Consider the following 20,200-nt stretch of genomic DNA (forward strand, 5'->3'; position numbering starts at 1 on the left):
TACTTTATCACTAGGCCATAGTCCCAGCCCTTATGATGATCTTTAAGTGCTTTTAGAACCTTTCAAGGTATCTATCCATGTAGTCTTGAATATATAGGATAGTAAAGACTGTGCCAAGTATCAGGATGGCCTGGACCAGCCATCAGCTCACTCTGTGAAATAGCTGGGTCATCCTGTTTCAGCTTTGCAAGTGATAGGATTATAGGCACATATCATTCTGCCTGGCAAAATTTGTGGCTCTTTTTGTACAATTTTTCATAGTATGGTAATTTTTGAGTATATATATATATCTTTATGTAATGTTGTGTTATAGCAAGATTATTTCTAGACCTTTAGCCTTGTGTAGGAGATAGTGTTGGTTTTTTAAAATTTATTTATTAATTAAACAAAAATTTTTTGATAAGGTGTTGTACAAAAAGGGTACAGTTACATAGTAGGGCAGTGTGTACATTTCTTGTGATATCTTACACCCTGTTTTTCTTTCCCTTCCCTAAGTCAGGCAGACATATACACAATACCCATTGTTCCAAGAACATATATAGTAGCCACGTGGCCTATGCCAAAGAAAATTCGCCTAGGGCTTTAAATGTAATGTCGACATTAGACAATATGTAGACAGTAGTCTTATAAGAACGTACATACATAGCTTTTGAGCTGTTGTATTCCACTAAGAGGTCAATTTTTTACCTTTATATGTTGAGTAGTTGTTTGGTTTTAGTTACATAATGTTGGATCGCTGACCCAATCCTGTGGGAAATACCATTTGATAAGCAGTTTTTGGTTTCACAGACCTTGTCTCTACTGTCTCTGTCACCCCATCTTAACAGTCATATATCAGGGAGATCATGCCCCTGTTTTCTGTGTTCTAGGCTTGTCTCGCTCAACATTATTTGTTCAAGTTCTGACCATTTCCCTGAGAATAACAATATTTCACCATTCCTAATCGCTATGTAGTATTCCATTGTGTATAGGTACCATATTTTTTGGATCCATTCATCTGTGGAGGGGCATCTGGGTTGTTTCCATATTTTGGCTATTGTGAATTGTGCAGTGATAAACATGGAAGTACAAATGTCTTTTTGATATCTTGGGATCTGTTGTTCAGGATAGATGCCTAGGAGTGGTATGGCTGGGTCATAGGGTAGGTCTATATTGAGCTTTTTGAGAAACCTCCATACTGTTCTCCAAAGTGGTTGTACTAATTTGCACTCCCACCAACAATGGAGAAGGGTTCCTCTTTCCCTGCACCCCCTCCAGCATTTGTTGTTTCCTGAGTTCAGAGTATAGGCCATTCTAACTGGGGTGAGGTGGTATCTCAGGGTGGTTTTTATTTGCATTTCCTTTACTACCAGGTATGTTGAACATTTCCTCATATGTTTCTTTGCCATTTTTATCTCTTCTCTTGTGAAGTCTCTCTTGAGCTCCTTTGCCCATTTCCTAATTGGTTTATTGGGCTTGGAGGGGCTTAGTTTTTTTAGTTCTCTGTAGATGACAGATATTAGGCCCTTGTCTGTTGCTGTGCTGGTGAAGATCCTTTCCCATATAGTTGGCTGTCTTTCTATTTTGGTGGCTATGTCCTTAGCTATGCAGAAACTTTTTAATTTGTAGTAGTCCCATTTGTCGAGTCTCTCCCCTATTTGTTGTGCCCCTGGGACTATATTCAGGAAGTTCCTTTCTGTGCCTATACGTTCTAGCGTCTTTCCTACTCTGTCCTTCAGTAGTTTCAAGGATTCAGGTCTGGTATTGAGGTCCATGATCCATTTTGAGTTGTTCTTGGTGCATGGTGATAGGCTTGGGTCTACTTTGAGTTTTCTGCATATGGCTTCCCAGTTCTCCTAGCACAAGTAGTTGAAGAGGCTATGTTTATTCCATTGTATGTCTTTAGCTCCTTTGTCGAATATCAGCTGACTGTAAGAGTGTGGTTTTATTTCTAGGTCTTCAATTCTGATCCATTGGTCTGTTTTTATACCAATACTAGGCTGTTTTTGTTATGATGGCCCTATAGTAGAGCTTGAAGTCAGGTATTGTGATACGTCCTGCACTGCTTTTTTTTTTGCCTAGAATCGCTTTGGCTATTCTAGGTCTTTTGCTGTTCCATATGAATTTATGGATTGCTTTCTCTATTTCCGTGAAGAATGTGACTGGGATTTTGATAGGGATTGCATTAAATTTGTATAACAATTTGGGTAATATGGCCATTTTCACTATATTGGTTCTGCCTACCCATGAGCATGGGAGGTCTTTCCATTTCCTTGTGTCTTCTTTGATTTCCCTTATTAGATTTTTATAGTTCTTGTTAAATAGGTCTGTCACGTCCTTGGTTAGGTTGGTCACTAGGTACTTTATTTATTTATTTTTTTTGGCTACTGTAAATGGAATTGTTTCCATAATTTTCTTTTCTGCTTGTACACTGCTGGTGTACAGAAAAGCTGCTGACTTTTGTGGATTGATTTTGTATCCTGCTAATTTGCCAAATGGTTTATTAGGTGTAGGAGTTTGGGGACTGAGGTTTTTGGTTCTTTCAGATATAAGATCATGTCATCTGCGAATAGGGATAGCTTGATTTCTTCCTTGCCAATGTGGATCACTTTGATGTCCTCCTCTTGCCTTATTGCTATGGCTAGGGATTCCAGCACTATGTTGAAAAGAAGTGGGGAGAGTGGGCATCCTTGTCTTATTCCTGAGTTTAGGGGGAATGATTTAAGTTTCTCTCCATTTAATCTGATGTTAGCAGTTGGTCTGTTGTATATGGCTTTTATTGTTTTGAGGAATGTTCCATCTATTCCTGTTCTCTCTAGAGCTTTTAACAAGTATGGGTATTGTATTTTGTCAAAGGCTTTTTGGGCATCAACTGAGATAACAATGTGATTCTTGATTTTAGTTCTGTTTATGTGGTGAATTACATTGATTGATTTATGGATGTTGAACCATCCTTGTGACTGTGGGATGAAGCCTACTTGGTCATGGTGTATAATTTTCTTGATCAGTTTCTGGATCCTGTTAGCTAATATTTTATTGAGGAGTTTTGCGTCTGTGTTCATTAGTGATATTTGTCTGTAGTTCTCTTTTTTTGTTGGGTCTTTGCCTGGTTTGGGAATGAGTATGATATTAGCTTCATAGAATGAGTTTGGGATTTCTCCCTCTATTTCTATTTCACGGAAGAGTTTGAGGAGTATTGGTATTAGCTCCTCACTAAAGGTTTTATAGATTTCGTTGGTGAATCCATCTGGGCCTGGGCTTTTCTTAGTAGGGAGGTTCTTGATTACCCCCTGTATCTCGCTGTAAGTTATTGGTTTATTTAGTTGATTTATTTCTTCTTAGTTCAGTTTGGGCAGTTTATACTTCTCTAAGAATTGATCCATTTCTGTAAAATTATTGTTTTTTAGTGAGTAGAGGTTCTGGAAATAGTTCCTTATGATTGTTTGAATATCGTGTGTACTTGTTGTAATTTTTCTGGTGGAGTCCCTGGTTTTACGTATATGAGTCTCTTCTCTTCTTTTTTTTGTAATTCTTGCGAGGGGTCTGTCAATTTTATTTATTTTCTCAAAGAAGCAGCCTTTAGTCTTATTTATTTGTTGAATGGTCTTTCTATTTTCACTCAGATTTATCTCTTCTTTAATCTTTGTGAGCTCTCTCCTCCTAGTCATTTTAGGTTCGATCATTCTTGTTTCTCCAGTTGTTTCAGTTTCATCGTGAGGTTATTCACCTGCTCTGCTTCCATTCTTTTAATGTGAGTGCTGAGGGTGATGATCTTGCCCCTCAGTACTGCCTTAGCTGTGTCCCATAGGTTTCTTTGTAATGTATTTTCATTGTCATTGTGGCTTATGAATTTGTTAATTTCATCTTTAATTTGGTCTGTGGCCCAAGTGTTGGATAACAGTGTGGGGTTTAGCCTCCAAGAGTGTGTATAGCCTCTGTGGTAACCGTTGTTATTGAGGGTTACCTTTATTCCACTGTGGTCAGATATAATACATGGGATGACGTCAATACTTTGGTATTTGCTGAGGTTCTTTGTGTGGGCTATGACATGGTCTATTTTGGAGTATGATCCATGTGCTGCTGAGAAGAAGGTGTATTGGGTCTCTGTAGGGTGGAAGATTCTGTATAGGTCCGTCAGATCCATTTGGGATCTGGTGTTACTTAGGTCCTTAGCTCCCTTGCTAATCCTCTGGGTGTTGGATCTGTCTCTTGGAGAAAGTGGGGTATTAAAGTCACCCACTATGATTGTGTTTGGGTCTATCTTGTTCTGTAGTTCTGTGAGAATTTGCTTGACATATATAGGGCCTCTTTTATTCGGTGAGTATACATTTATCACCGTGATGGCTTGATTCTGGATTTTTCCTTGTATTAAAATATAGTGGCCTTCTTTGTCTTTTTGAGTTGCTTTTAATGAGAAGTCCAGCTTGTCTGAGATAAGAATGGCTACTCCTGCCATTTTGGTAAGTGCGTTTGCTTGGAAGATCTTGCTCCATCCTTTCATTTGGAGCCTGTTTTTATCCCTTGCTGTAAGGTGGGTCTCTTGTAGACAACAGATGTCAACTTTTTGTTTGCAGATCCATTCTGCCAGTCTGCTCCTTTTTATTGGAGAGTTTAAACCATTTATATTCAAAGAGATCAAGGATAAGAGTGGTTTTTCTCCTTCCATTTTCTTGCTGGGCTGTTTTTCCTCTTTTTTTCTTGTCTTTAGTGAGCTGCTCTTTCTGTTGGGTTCTGGCTATTGTAGTTTCTTTCTGTTTCTGTCTGTGTGTCCTGTACAGTTTCTGTTGGGTGGGATTCCCCTCTTAGAATTCACTGTAGGGCTGGTTTTTTCACATACTCCTTTAGATCCTCTTTGCTATGGAAAGATCTGGTTTTCCCCTCGAATGTGAACTCCAGCTTCGCTGGATATTTTATTTGAGGTTGACAATTGTTGGCCTGTAGAACTTGGATGGTGTTCTTCCACTCTCTTCACGTGTGGTAGGTTTGTGTGGAGAGATCTGCTGTTATTCGGATCATCTTCCCATTGTAGTAAATTTCTTTCTTCACTTTGGCTGCATTCAAAATTTGCTTTTTATTCTTGAGATCTGAAGTCTTGAATATTATGTGCCTTGGGGTGGCTTTTCTGGGGTCTGGTCTGCCAGGTGTCCTATAGGCTTTGGTTACCTGGATGGGGTCCATTGTGAGATTGGGGAAGTTTTGTTCAATCACTTTATTGAGAATATTTTGAAGCCCTCTGCTCTGGTATTCGGCTCCTTCTTCTATTCCAATTATGCGCAGATTATATCTCTTGTCTTTGTCCACTAGCTCCTGGATTATTCTGCCCTGGAGCTTTCCCGTTTCTTGGAGTGTGGTAATTTTCTGGTTCTTGTCGGCTGCATCATCGTCCAAGAGAGAGATTCCAGATTCAATATGGTCAATTCTTTGTGCTGTGCATTCAATTGAGGAGTTTATGGATGTCAGAGAGCTAATTGTGGTTGCCAGATCAGCTCTGATCGTGGAAATTTCTTCCTTTAAAGAGTTGTATTTTAGATCTATTTTTTCATGCATTTCACATCTCAGGATGTTAAGGTCTTCTTTGACGGAGGTTTGCACTGTATCCATTTTTGCTTCCATTTCTTTCTTGGCTTCCTGGATGTCCTTCTAGACTTCTACTCTAAACTCCTGGAATTGTTTTCTGATTTCATTTCTGATGCTTTCCATCATTTCTGCTAACAAAGCCTCAGTTGTTTTTTATTCTCCATCTCCTCTTCAGTCGTGCTGCTTTTTGGAGCTGGCGAGTTGGCTTGCCCTTTGACGAAACTTGTTATATTTCTTTGTGATTTGCGCATCTGGAGATCTGTGGGTGGCTTCCCTGGTTTGGCTTTGTGCTGGTTCAAGCTGGCCTGTCAGTGGGAGACTAGTTTGTGTCCTGGCTCTGGGTTTGAGTTTGGCTGTTGCTCCGGGGCCAGTGTTGTTGAGGGGTGGCCCACCCACTTGTGCAGAGATGCGCCTAGCAGAGCGGGCACTGCCGCCGTGGGGCCCTGCCCACCTGTGTGACGTACGCCCACCAGAGCTGGCACTGCCGCCGTGGGGCCCTGCCTACCTGTGCAGAGTGCGCCCACCAGAGCGGGCGCTGCCGCCAGGGGGGCCCTGCCCCCCTGTGTGCAGTGCGCCCACCAGAGCGGGCGCTGCTGCTTGGGGCCCTGCCCACCTGTGCGAAGCTCCTGCAGAGGTTTGGGCAGGAGATCCTCTTGCTGGAGGGCTTGCACGCTGGCCCACGCTGGCCCTCAGGGGTGCGCATGCGTGTGCACTCCAGTGCTTCCTCCGGGGGCGTGCTGCCCGGAGCTGCTGGGGGGGCGCTTGTGCCGTCTCGTGAGTCCACTGTGGGGTGGGGGGCGGTATGCGCGAGCCCCAGCTGGGCCAAGTGTCTGAGTGCGGGTTGGTGCCCACAGACTCTGTGCCTCAGCTGCGAGGGGGGGGCGTGTGTTCGGGCTCAGTGGGCCTGTGACTGCTGTTCAAAAAGTCCACGAGGACCAGGCGCCTCAGGCAGGGCTTCCAATGCCCACCGGTCCCCGGGCCCCTGTTGGGGAGGGGCCGGGGCCGATGCGGCCCGGCTCCAGCTCCTCTGTTGGCTCCTGTGTCCTCCCAGAGACTGCGGGGGGCGGGGGCCCTTGCCACCTGACTTATGGCTGGCTCCTTTGTTACCTTGGGGTAGGGAGGGGGAGGGAGGGAGCTCTAGCCTCCTTGCAGGCCTTGGGTCTCCGGTAGGGTTGGTCTCCCATGGCGGGGGTAATGGGAACTTACTGGTCCCGGGTTGTGTGAGCGTCCCGTGCCGCTGCAGGCTCCTCGGGGCTGTGGTGCTGGGGTTCGGTGATCGGTTGTTTGGTGGGGGCCGCCCCGGCTCTCCCCATCTATGCTGCCCAGTTCCCCTGCTTCCGACGTCCTATCCCGGCCGTTTGGTCCCGCAGCTCAGGTGTTTCTGTAGGTCTGGTCTGCACTCAGTTCTGGCGTCCGTCCGTGGAGCTCCTGCCGTCTGGACTCTGCACTCCTGGTGTGACTTTTCGGCAGTTGGTTTGCTGGTCCCATTTCCCAGCCTGGCCCTGTTCGGGCCAGGGTTGGCGGGTGGGGGAGGGGAACCCTGGGGATTTTCCAGCTCCATGGAGGCTACAGGCTCTTCTTTTTTTGCTCTTTTTCATTTCCTGAGTTGCTCTGTTGCTTCTGGTTGTTGGGTTTGCTGGATTCTTTTTTTTTTTTTTTTTGGCCAGTCCTAGGCCGTGAACTCAGGGCCTGAGCACTGTCCCTGGCTTCTTTTTGCTCAAGGCTAGCACTCTGCCACTTGAGCCACAGCACCACTTCTGGCAATTTTTTCTGTATATGTGGTGCTGAGGAATCGAACCCAGGGCCTCATGTATACGAGGCAAGCACTCTTGCCACTAGGCCATATTCCCAGCCCCGTTTGCTGGATTCTTGATGGGGTGTTGGGTGCTGGAATTCCCAGTTCACTAGTCAGTTGGAGGAGTTGGGGTGCCTCCCTACTGTGGCGGCGCCATCTTCCCTCCTTCAGTGTTGGTTTTTTTAATGCATTAAATGTCTACAAAGAAAATAATGAAATAAAATGGGGTTGATTCTTAAACACACGACTGTGTCATGAAAATCAGGTCAGCCTCGGTAGAAAGAGATAAAATTAAATGTCTTGCATATAGTTTGGTAAAGAGCTATAGATTGGTATATATCTTGGGTGGAGGGAGAAGCATCTTGAACTATGTCTTGAAAATTGTGCAGTATTTGTTACAAAGATATGGGCAAGGTATTCCTGACTCATTCAATTCAGGTATACTGATTGCCAACTATTTTATTTGTTTTGTTTTGTTTTTCTGCAAGTCCTGGGGCTTGGACTCAGGGCCGGAGCACTGTCCCTGGCTTCTTTTTGCTCAAGGCTAGCACTCTACCACTTAAGCCACAGTGCCAATTCTGGCTTTTTCTATGTATGTGGTGCTGAGGAATCAAACCCAGGGCTTCCTGTATACAAAGTAAGCACTTTACCACTAGGCCATATTCCCAGCCCTACCAACTATTTTAATAGGAATCTGAGCCCAATATTATGAGGCAAGTGGCAAGGAAATGAACTAGTACTCATGGAACTACTCTGATGCATAGGACATAATAAGCAAGAAATTACAGAATGATGTAACTTAACAAAAGAGGAGTCTACATTAACGTGCCAGCATGTGCAAAGGCCCTTCAAGAGAAGGGAGCTCAGTGCTTCTGGTGGGAAGGATACCAGTGTATACACAGAGTAAGAATGATAACTAAGTATAACTTAAAAAGGTAGTCAGATGATGCTGGCTACACCTGTAATCCTAGATTGGAGGATCCAGGTTCAATTCCAGCCCAGGCACAAAAGTCCAAGAGATGGGCTGGGAATATGGCCTAGTGGCAAGAGAGCTTGCCTCGTATACATGAAGCCCTGGGTTCGATTCCCCAGCACCACATATATAGAAAACGGCCAGAAGTGGCTCTGTGGCTCAAGTGGCAGAGTGCTAGCCTTGAGCAAAAAGAAGCCAGGGACAGTGCTCAGGCCCTGAGTCCAAGCCCCAGGACTGGCAAAAAAAAAAAAAAAAAAAAAAAGTCCAAGAGATTCTCATCTCCCATTAACTAGCAAAAAGCCAGAAGTGGAGATAGAGCTCAAGTGGTTGAGTAAAAAAGTCAAGTAAGAGCATAAAGTCAGGCCCTAGTACCAACAGAGACACACACATAGAAACACATACATACACACTGAATAAAGTAAAATAAATAAATAAAACTTGAAAGTAAACAGGAAATAGAATAAAAGTCTGCAGTGGACATGCCATTAACCTCATATTAGGTTCCTTTGCAGGTTACATAAGCTCATATATATATTTCCCCCTTCCCTCCAATTGCATGTTTGATGTGAAAATAGCCTTTCCCTATCCCTTGTGATTACAGGGCTGCCCTCTCATCCGCAGCATGAGTTGGCCAAGCGTCAGTGCACAGGTTGCCCTGGGATGATCACCTTTTACATTAAGGGTACTCTTCAACATGCCAAGATTTTCTTCAAGAACCTGAAGGTAAATTTTCAAAGCAGCTTTTTAAATTGTGGGGTCAGACCTCTTTACCTCTCACTGTAGGCTTCATAACTTCAGGTTGGACCCATAAATTTCATCATGAAAGCATTGGGTTCAAAATGATGCAAACTGGCGTGGCAGAGCAGCAGACATCTGAGTACGTTCCTTTGATTAGCTTTCCATGCCCTGCAATTGGTTTGAGAAGGACATGATCTTATCAGACATAGGTTTGAAAGATTTCTTTAAAAAAAAAAACTTTTTCAAAGGAAGCTGTGGGACCTCACAATCCTGTGCAGTGTAGTACACAAAGCTGCTTTGAAGTCCTTCTTACAAATGGCTTTCTAAACCCTGCACCTCCCAGCCTGCCTCAGGTGAAGAGCGAAGAACTATATTCAGAAGAGGATGCCTAGCAGTGAAGGAAGAAAGGCCATTGTCTTAGTTGTCAAAAGGCAGGAAGCTCTCAGTAGTCCTGAATGAGAGGCCTGTAGAACACCAGAGATTGTGCTTATTGGACCTCATAGAGGAGACAAGAGTTAAATATGATAGCCATTAAGACTATATCAAAGTGAGATATAATCATAGCTCTCTTTCTGTCTCAGATCTGTCCTCTCCTAAAATTAGGAAGACAGTTTAAATTTAATATAGCTATATGAGTAATTTTTTAATGTTTTATAAAATGGAATCAAGCATAGTTGCACACACTTGTAGTCCTAACTAATGGGAGACTGAAGCAAGATTACTTGATTCCATCACTTGGAGACAAGCCTGGGCAACATAGCAAGACCCCCTCTCCAAAACAAAACAAAAAACCCGGTGCTGGTGGTTCATGATTGTAATCATAGCTACTCAAGAGGCTAAGATGTGAGGATTGTGGTTTGAAGCCAGCCAGGGCAGGAAAGTCCATGAGACTCTTATCTCCAATTAATCACAGAAAAGGCTGGACATGCTACTGCGGTTCAAGTGGTAGAGCACTAGCCTTGTGGAAAAAATTTTCTCAGGGACAGCTCGCAGAGCTCAACCTAGGACCAGAAAAAAAAAAGGCAAAATTCTAGGGTACTATATCATCTTAGTCTAGTTCATGAGTTTATGTTACTATTACAAAATATCCACAGGTGGATACATTTGTTTATTATCATTACTGTCCCAAACCTTATCAATTTGGTGTCTGGTGAGGGCCTAGTACCAGATAGCAGTGCACGTGGGAATGAGCGAGGGTTACCGGGGTCTAACCTGATCTTGGAGCATTTCACTCTCATGAGACCTCAAAAACTACCCAAACTCCCCCTAGACCTTCTTTTAATGGCCTAATCCTCAGTTGGTCGCTGGTGGCTCTAGCCTGTCATCCTTGCTACTCAAGAGGCTCAGGTCTGAGAATCACAGTTCAACGGAAGCCTGGGGCAGAAAAGGCTGTAAGAGTTTTTTCCAATTAGCTAGCAAAAAATGGAAGTGGAGGTGTGGGTCTAGTGGTAAAGCACCCGTTTTGAGTATAAAAACCAAATGATTGTGCAAGGCTCTGATTTCAAACTTAATCACACACACACACACACACACACACACACACACACACACACACCACTGTCATCCTAAAAATCAGACAGGCCACCAACCATAGCTTGTAAAAAGCTAGTTAGGAAGTAATGGTGGTGGGTTAGAAGATTTAAGCTGCATGGCATTGGAGCTGGTGAGGGTCTTCGGTCTGCATCACAACATGTCAGAAAATCAAATCGAGAAACTGGCTAAATGCAGAAGGAACATGAATTGAGCAAGGAGTTAAGATACCAGAGGGCCCCATCTTGATGTTTATAACCTATACCTGCTTTCTTAGACATCAATACAAGAAACCTGACTTATTCTTAGCAGATTATTACAAATCTATTCATCATGATAGTGCGTTCTCTAGACCTCATTTCTAAGGCTTCCCTATCACTACCCGTAGGAAAGCGAGCTTCTTTGATGCATGAGATCCTTTGGGGCCAGACTATAGGGAATTCTAAATTTTAAAAAAATGTTCTTTTTTTCCCCTTCCTACTCTAGTTGGAATTACAGTACTATAAGATACACTTTGGAAAAAAAAAAAGATACACTTTGGTCACCTTTTCTGTTCTACATGTTTAAATATAGCATGTATATGGGAAATTATTTTATAGAGTTTGTTCTTGTTTTTCCTCTTGGGTTTCCTCATTAATATTTATTTATAATTTGAGCCATTTTAGTATTTTTATTTTGCTGGAAGTTCTAAATTTATTTTTTTCTTTGCTAGTTATTTACTCTGGCTGAGAGCTTGGGAGGGTATGAAAGTCTTGCTGAGCTTCCGTAAGTATCTTTTTATTTGTCTTTTCTTTCTTTTTTGTTTTTTGTTTGAGATTGAGACTTAAACTTGCTTTCTGATGCTTGCTTGCTTTTGCTCATTTGCTGGCACTCAACTACCTGAGCCAGGCTTCTAACACCTTTAATATTTTTCCTTTCTAATCAACTCTTCCTTTTCTATCTTTCCTTTCCCCTCCTCCATCATGTTGCGCAGATTCGTCCCACATTCCTGTGTTCACGTGATTCTTCCACTTCAGCTTCCTAAGTCTAGAATATAGGCCGGTGTCATCACACCCACCTTTCAGTCTTACATTAGTTTTACTGATTGTCTGAAAAGGAAATATGACAAAATTGGGCTATAACTGAAGTTATTTCACAATAAAAACTATGACATGAGGTGACTGACTAATCAGAATGCACTGTAACCCATTCAGGATGGAGATCCTGTTGATGTAAGTGGTGGTTACTTATTCGTCAGCTGTACCCTACCAAATGGTGTTTCCTTCCCTTTTCTGGCTGAAGGAAGTTCCAGCTGTAATTACATTCTAGGATGTCTGCCCTCTGCCTCAGTGCAACCTGTCCTATGTCATCTGGCCTTGTAAGGAAGCCTGGGAAAGCTGTTTTCATGGCTCTTTGGGAAATAAGAAAATATGTCTCTGGTGAATGTCCTCTATGCCCTGGTGGTGAGAGAAGAACCATACTAGATACTGCCAAATCTCTGTAGGATAAATATTTCATGGCTGCATGTAGTCTGCAAAGTACTTCCAAACTCTTAATTTTGTGTTCTAGACTGTTCACTATCTGATCCAGTCAGTTCATCTGTTTTATAAATCACCAGAAGACAGAACAGGAAGCAACATAAGGTCAAGCAGTTTATTTTATAGACAAGCAAATAAGGATCCAAAAGGCTTAGCGGATTCACGCAAATGTCACACAGAATATGTTGGCACTTTTACTCTTGAGGCTTTAAGTACACCAAAAAGTGACAGGAGATGAAAGCAGCCCAGATCCAGATTTGAGATGTGTTTGTGCCATTTACTCAACTATTAAACTTCACTTTTAAAAATGGGATTAACAATTAAAGTATTGATGATTGTTTATTACCTGTCCCACCTACCATTTGTGAACTGTAGGTGGCTCTGACCATATATTGTACTTCTTATACTAGGATAGTTCAACAACATTACCTAATAGATTTTTCAACTGTTCTAAGTACATACTTTTTGTTTGTTTGGTTTAATTTTCTTACTCATCTATGTAACCTCTACATCTTAGAAGCATTGTATTGAACAATGTCAGGGATGTTAGGGGATATTTCCTGCCTTCTCATAATAGTTTGTAGTTCTAGGATAGTCAAACAATCTCATAGAGTTAAAATATAATCCATGGTGTCCAAATAAGAATTTGAAATTGTTCAGACAATACTGTTTTCATGTCTTTCAAAATTCCTGCTAGGAAATTTGGATGCACAAGAGGGCACACGGAGCATATGAAATTGTTTTGCTTTTCACAGTAATGAAATGTGTATAGCTTTAGGGCTCCTTCCTTAAAAATAGATGTGTCCTGATTTATTTAGGGCTTTGGTGTAAAGTTTGTTGTCCATCAGACATCCAGTGTAGGCTAAAATGCCGATGCCAGTGGAGGAGTGAATTTAGGTCAGGACGTAGTATCTGTTCTGTCAGCCTTCATTCTGAACCTCACATCTCTGTTGTAAGTCATCCAAGAACTTCAGTAGGAAGGGAGGAAGCAGAGCCAATGTACTAGGTTAAGTTTCATGGACTAACTCCATGACCTCCTAAATGTTACTATCGTTTCTAGATCTTAATTTCCTAGCTCATTGGATTGTTTTGAGAACATAGGGCAAAAATCCTAAGCTAATGCTTTGGTTTATATTAAGTTAACATAAAAGTTTACTGCTGTGAATTATTATTTATTAGGCATCTAGTACATTCCAGTACTTGTAAATACTTAAACATCTTCCATCCTTCCTCTACTTTCTTTCTCTTTCTTTCTCTTTCTCCTTCCTTCCTTTCCCTCCTTTGCTGGCTCCTTCCCTCCTTCCCTCCCTCCTTCCTCTTTCTTTCTTTCTTTTTCTTTCTTTCTTTCTTTCTTTCTTCTTTCTTTCTTTCTTTCTTTCTCTTTCTTTCTTTCTCCTTCCTTCCTTCCTTCCTTCCTTCCTTCCTTCCTTCCTTCCTTCCTTCCTTCCTTCCTCCCTCCCTCCTTCCCTCCCTCCCTCCCTCCCTCTCTCTCTCTTCCTCTCTTCTTCCTAGTTTCCCTCTGTCTCTCTCGCTCTCTTTCTATCTTTCTTTGTATGGACCTGTCTATTTCTACATTTCTTTAATCAGTATCTGTAACAACTTTTAAGCAACTTATCCAATTCCTTTCAATCATTTTTGCCTTTATTTTATAGTTCCCATTTTTCTATAAGTTTTGTCTCTGTGGGGTGTCAGTTCTGGAGGCTATAAGCACTCTACCTCTTTCTTGGGAGCCAACCTGCAGCAAAATAGAGACTTCCAGAGACCATGCGGCCCAAGACCAAGGTTCATCAGATTCCATGTCTGGAAAGGGGTTTGCCTGCCTCATAAATATACTCTTTGCTGAGTTCCCACATGATGGAACTTATCTAATTTTTGAATAATGAAATAATATACACAAATCACCCAGTAGGTTGCCTGCCCGTTGATAGTTACACAATCAGTACCAGCTATTCTTACTTCAGATAAAGTGACAAACACTCAGAGCAGGTGACTTTCATGAGGCTACAAGCCCATATGTGCAGGGAGCAAGATGCATATCCAAGTTTATTGATCTGTGAGGCCTAAGTTCTTATTTCTCCATGTGTACTCCCCTTTGAGGAATTAAGACCCTGCCAGGGCAGAACGATTTTTAGGAGAGTTTTATGTATAAAAACTTCATAAGACTGACAAGCAAGATTTCTACCCATTTACTCAGACCATAACTAAAGGGATTTTTCCCTCCCTTGAGACTGAAGCGAGCTTGGAGAATGTGGCTTAGCCCTGATTTCACTGGTGGTATGTGGTAAGAGGATGAGCATTAGTGGTGGAAATATGTGCATTGGAGCTACAATGGACTCCAAATACATCACTCCTTATGTGGCCTCAATCTGCAAAGCTGTCTCTCTTCTAAACTTTGGGAGTTCTTTTTGTCCATACTTATTTGATATCCTATGTAGGTTATTTTTCCTTGAAAATAGCCAGGCTCTAGCTTTTACTTCATTATACAAGGGAGAGAAAAGACTCCATTGTTGTTAATGTCCTAATCTTTACTACAATACCTGATACATAATAGTGGTGCACTTTAAAAAAAAAAAAGCGAATCTATTGTATTGTTATTATAGAAGTGATGTAGAGAGGGGTTACAATTATATGAGTCAGTATATATACTTTTGTAAGGTGTCCTCTGTTCTAGTGGTGTCCTTTTTCTTTCTTTTCTTTCTTTTTTTCCAGCCTTGGGGCTTTAACTCAGGGCCTGAGCAGTGTCCCTGGCTTCCTTTTGCTCAAGACTAGTACTCTACCACTTGAGCTATAGCACTACTTCTGGCTTTTTCTGTTTATGTGGTGCTGAGGAATTGAACCCAGGGCTTCATGCATGCTAGGCAAGCACTCTTCCACTAAGATACATTTTCAGCCCTAGTGGTGTACTATTAAACACATCGATAATTCTAAGTTTCTAGGTCAAGGCCTCTATATTATGGTTAATAAGTGAATTCTTAATACTTCATGGTTGTTAATGATGGTCCTATCTCTCCCAATAGGAGAAGTTCTAGAGTAATTCATTGATTCAGACTTAAGTATTTCCATGAGCTCATGGTACAACAGGCATTTTATAAGTATATGCCTAGCATCCTGGTCATTTGGTTCCAGACCAAAGCTGAATTTATGCAAGTAGTCAAATGTACGATTTGTCTCTCCTGTAATAGTAACTCAGTTGTCTTAAGTATTACTAATGAATAGTATAACTAGGTTTAAAAAATAGTGAATTTCACTTAAAATTGTTATTAGAGGAGATGTTTTTCTTTTTTCTTTACTTTTCTCTTCTTCTTCTTCTTCTTCTTCTTCTTCTTCTTCTTCTTCTTCTTCTTCTTCTTCTTCTTCTTCTTCTTCTTCTTGTTCTTCTTCTTCTTCTTCTTGTTCTTCTTCTTGTTCTTCTTGTTCTTCTTCTTGCTCTTCCTCCTCCTCCTCCTCCTCCTCCTCCTCCTCCTCCTCCTCCTCCTCCTCCTCCTCCTCCTCCTCCTCCTCCTCCTCCTCTTCCTCCTCCTCCTATTTCTTTTCTTTTCTTCTTCTTTTTTTTTTATGAGTCTCATTACATAGCCCTAGATGACCTTGACCTCCTCTGCCTTAGTTTACCAAGTATTGAGATTCCAGGTATATGCTGTCATAGTTGGCTGATAATTCCTTTTTTGTTGTTTTGTTTGGCCAGTCCTAGGGCTTGAAGTAAGGACCTGAGCACTGTCCTTGAGCCTCTGTATGCTCAAGGCAAGTGCTTTACCACTTGAGCCACAGTGCCAGTTCTGCCCTTTTCTGAGTAGTTTATTAGAGATAGGAGTCTCATGGACTTTTCCTGCCTGGGCTGGTTGGGAGCTGTGATCCTTAGATCTTACCCTCCTGAGTAACTAGGATTACAGGCACCAGCCAGCCACCGGTATGCCCAGCCCAGATATTTTTTTTCCCTGGGAAAAAATTATAAGGGTATAAAAATTGATACTTGGAATAGACAAATTGGAAGTTAATTGTGATACATGAGACATACATATGCTTCCACAATATAGAGATCAAAATTTATTCATATCTTCTTCCAGGGCATTCATGACCCATGCATCAGTGCCTAAGAGTGACAGAGATATTCTTGGAATTAGTGACACACTGATTCGACTCTCTGTGGGCTTAGAAGATGAAAAAGACCTGCTGGATGATCTCGATCAAGCTTTGAAGGCAGCAGTAAGTTGTGTGTGTGTGTGTGTGTGTGTGTGTGCGCGCGCGCGCTTGGGCGCTCATGCATGTGTGCCTGCGTGTGTGGCTGCCTGCCTATGTTTAACTTTGAAGAAGGGAGAAACTATGTTTGTACAGTGGTCTCACTGTGAACTCTAAAGGTTTTGCTTTCCTACAATAGACATGGTGGATAAACGTGCAGGAAACTCAAAATGTAGATTTTAAGGGTGGAAGTATTCTGATGAGGGAAGTGAAGTCTTTACTTTGAGGTTTGATATTGTATTTTTCTTGTGCATTGTCTATAGCATCCTTAAGTGAAGATTCCTACTAGCAATCCACAATTTCTGTTAGACACTGCTTCTCAAGAAGACTGGAAGCTTCTGAACAATAGAAGGGACCATCAATGAGCCTTTGCAGAATTTTCAAATGAGAATTTGGAGGCACTGGTGCTTTCTGGGATCATGTTGTTTTCATAACATAAGATTTATTTTGATTATGTTTTCAGTATATGGCTAATTCATCTTTGTTGTTTTGTGTGAAGTTGAATTATGAAGTGAATGGTTTTCAATTGAGTATAATTTTTGTATATTGTTGAAAAAAATGACTCAAAGCAATGGTTTACACTTAATTACCATAAGCGGAAAAATAAATCAAACAATTTTGAAAAGCTTACTTGAAATTTTTCTGATTTAACATTGTACTTATTACAAGTTAGTTTAAAAAATAGCATGTAGTAATTATCAAATGTATCCCATTGTCATTTTTATTGATCAAAGGTGATTCTTTTCTGTGAGCTCAGAGCCACACGCAAGTGCTCTCCCACTTGAGCCACTCTCAGCTTCCATGTGATATTCCGGTATTATATAACCCTATCCTGTGTTCTTGTGTCTTTTTTGGGGGGGGGGGGGGGAAGAGGTGGGCCATTAACTGGGGCTTGAAATCAGGTCCCTCTCTCTCAGCTGTCTCTCAGCTTTGTTGCTCAAGACTGGCACGCTAGGGGCTGGGGATATGACCTAGTGGCAAGAGTGCTTGCCTCATATACATGAAGCCCTGGGTTCAATTCCCCAGCACCACATATACAGAAAACGGCCAGAAGTGGCACTGTGGCTGAAGTGGCAGAGTGCTTGCCTTGAGCAAAAAGAAGCCATGGACAGTGCTCAGGCCCTGATTCCAAGCCCCAGGACTGGCAAAAAAAGAAAAAAAAAAAAAAAAAAAAAGAAAAAGACTGGCACTCTATCACTGGAGCCACACCTCCACTTCTACTTTTTTTTTGCTGGTTAACTGAATATAAGATTCTCACAGATTTTCCTGACTTGTCTGGCTTTGATCTCAGATCATTAGGTCCTCAGATGTCAGTCTCCTGAGTAAGTAGGATGATAGGAATGAGCCACTAGTGCTTGGCCCTTGGGTCCTTTTTAATTCCAATGACTTCTCTTAGCGGTCTCAGCCAGATATTAATTTTATAAATCTAAATGAATATTAGCCTCAAAACTTAGTATTTTCAGATTAGTCATAAATTATATACATGGTAGCTTAAAGTCTACTTTTATATTTTTACATATTTATCTGTAATGGTAAACTTATTGAGCTGAAAAAAGTATATTTAAAAACAGAATCTTAGCTTGATGCTGGCCTCTCATACCTATAATTCTAGCTACTAGGGAGACTGATATCTGAGGATCACAGTTGGAAGCCAACTCTGTCAGAAAAGTTCACAAGACTCTTATATACAATTAACCAGCACAATGCTGGATTTGGAACTCTGACTCCAAAGTTAGAGACTACCTTTGAGTGAAAAAACTAAGGGACAGTACTAACCCTTAGTTCAAAAACAAAAACCCTGAGCAAAAACAAAAGAACAAAACAGATCCTTTTATAGCTATGCTAAAAGTCAATATGCTATGCTATGAGTATGCTAAAGTCAATAGTCTATAAGTCAAAAACTACAATTTTTTTGGTGCTGGCACCTCTGTAATAGGGCTTTTTTTCTGCAAAATTCACATTAATTTTTTTCCTGGAGAATTTAGGTAGTTGGAGGGAAAATAAAAACCTTTTACAGAGCTCCATCATAGAAAAGTAGAAATAGGACATTTGACCTTCATTTGAGCAGGTAAGCTGTCCAGCCTGATGTCAGTTCTCTGCCTCGTAGTTAGAGTGAGGATGCTAATGATTTTGCTCCATGGACCATTATGAAATCATATGTACATTTGATGCTCAGAGTAATTCCCTCCCCCCTTGTCAATTTGGGGATGGTGCTTCACTAAGTGATATGTCTAAGGTTTTGAATTTTTAAGCCAGGCAAATAAAACTATCCATCCCACTCTCTTACAGTTTAGATTCAGAGCAGTGTGCTGCTGTTACTAAGGAACAGACTAGTTATTCATTTGACTATTCATTGTTCAGGTTGGAGAGCGGGTGGTTCCCATTTTACATATCCACAAGCTGTCTTAACCAACTGGTTAGAGAATTTTAAAAAAAATATTTGAATGTTAGAAAAAAAACACCTGGTAGATGAACTAACCAAATATGTAGCTAATACAAATAATAAGTTTTTTGTATTGTGCCATTTCTAGGGCTTGAACTCAGGACCTGGACACTGTCTTTTAACTTTTGGGGTCTAGGCTAGTTCTCTACAACTTGGGCCACTGCTCCACTGTTGGCTTTTTTTTGGTAGTTATTTGGAGTATTAGTTAATTGGAGATAAAAATCTAATGGACTTTCCTTCCCAGGCTGACTTCCTACTCTGATCTTCAGATCTCAGCTTCCTGAGTAGGATTACAGGCATAAGCCACTGATGTCCAGCAATAAATTTTTTTCACATGATAAAGGTTTTATTCTTAAGTGATTCCCAGTATACCAAATAACATGTAATACATACGTAGGCCCTATATCATCTAGTAATTTTGATTAAACTAACAGTAGTCCAAACAAGTATATTAGCATTCACTGCTCTAACACTTAGCCAGAGTGGACTGTTTTAAGGCTGGTAGCTTCTTTGTATAAGTTACAAATCAACTACTAAGTACAACAACAAAAGCAAAAAAGGATAAAAATAAAAACCTTACTAAAAAAGCCCCTGACCTTTAAGAAAGTGTAAGGGAAAAAATTATTTAATCCCTTTCTTTCTTCAAATAATTACAATTGGTGTTTGATCCTATATGATCTAAGAAAGAAAAATGGTGATGCTAGCACGTTGCTTGGCCTAAAAGGCTTGGGAAAACAAGACAACATATACTCATTAAATCCTTAAGAAACAAAAGGTATAAAGATGATATTGGATATTTGCTAAATGTATACAAAGCAATTAGACTGGCTAATCTGCAAAAAGTGAAGGGACCTACCAGAGCATACAGAAATAACTTAATGTCTTTCACAGAACAAAGCTGGCCTTGGCTAAAGTCCATAGTCCAAGAGAACACCTACCACACCGACCCATGGAAAGGTGCTTCTCTTGGTCCTATGCATTTATGCTGTAGTTCTTGTGGATTTCCATAGCTGTTACTCTTCAAAGCCAAAAGATTTTCTAGAACTTCCTCCCCATTCTGCCAGGAGTACTTGTGGAGGATAGTCATCTTTTCCTTGATCTCCTCCACCTCACTGCTACAGCAGCCATGGGATCCCATGTGCTTGCAGCCTCCGACTCCTTCTGTGTTGCCCAGTTCTTTGCCTACAGCAGTTGCTGTATTCCCTGTGGCTGACTAGACATGCCTAGCCATGGCGGCAGGGACACAGAACCCTAAGAGAAGGAGTCTCAGAATATTTTGGAAATATAAAATAAACTTAAAATTTAATCACCACCAAATAGCAGTAATGATCACAATACTATTATGGTAAAGTTTGACATTATTTTTGTTATGAAGGGACCAGAAAAAGAAAATTTGCTGGAGAAGAAAGAAGAAA

General features: G+C 41.2%; 1 protein-coding gene across 1 annotated transcript in view; it reads left to right on the forward strand.

Moving 5' to 3' along the window:
- LOC125355296 (cystathionine gamma-lyase) overlaps nucleotides 1-16,747 on the forward strand; it is a 48,600-nt gene extending 31,853 nt beyond the window's left edge. Inside the window, exons 9-12 of the mRNA XM_048351580.1 lie at nucleotides 8,926-9,047; nucleotides 11,305-11,357; nucleotides 16,171-16,309; nucleotides 16,606-16,747. Coding sequence (XP_048207537.1) covers nucleotides 8,926-9,047; nucleotides 11,305-11,357; nucleotides 16,171-16,309; nucleotides 16,606-16,614 — 323 coding nt within the window. The 3' untranslated portion in view covers nucleotides 16,615-16,747. The remainder of the gene's footprint in view (nucleotides 1-8,925; nucleotides 9,048-11,304; nucleotides 11,358-16,170; nucleotides 16,310-16,605) is intronic.
- Nucleotides 16,748-20,200: the final 3,453 nt, after the last annotated feature.

This window comes from Perognathus longimembris, chromosome 7 (genome assembly GCF_023159225.1).
Source record: "Perognathus longimembris pacificus isolate PPM17 chromosome 7, ASM2315922v1, whole genome shotgun sequence".
NCBI lineage: Eukaryota > Metazoa > Chordata > Mammalia > Rodentia > Heteromyidae > Perognathus > Perognathus longimembris.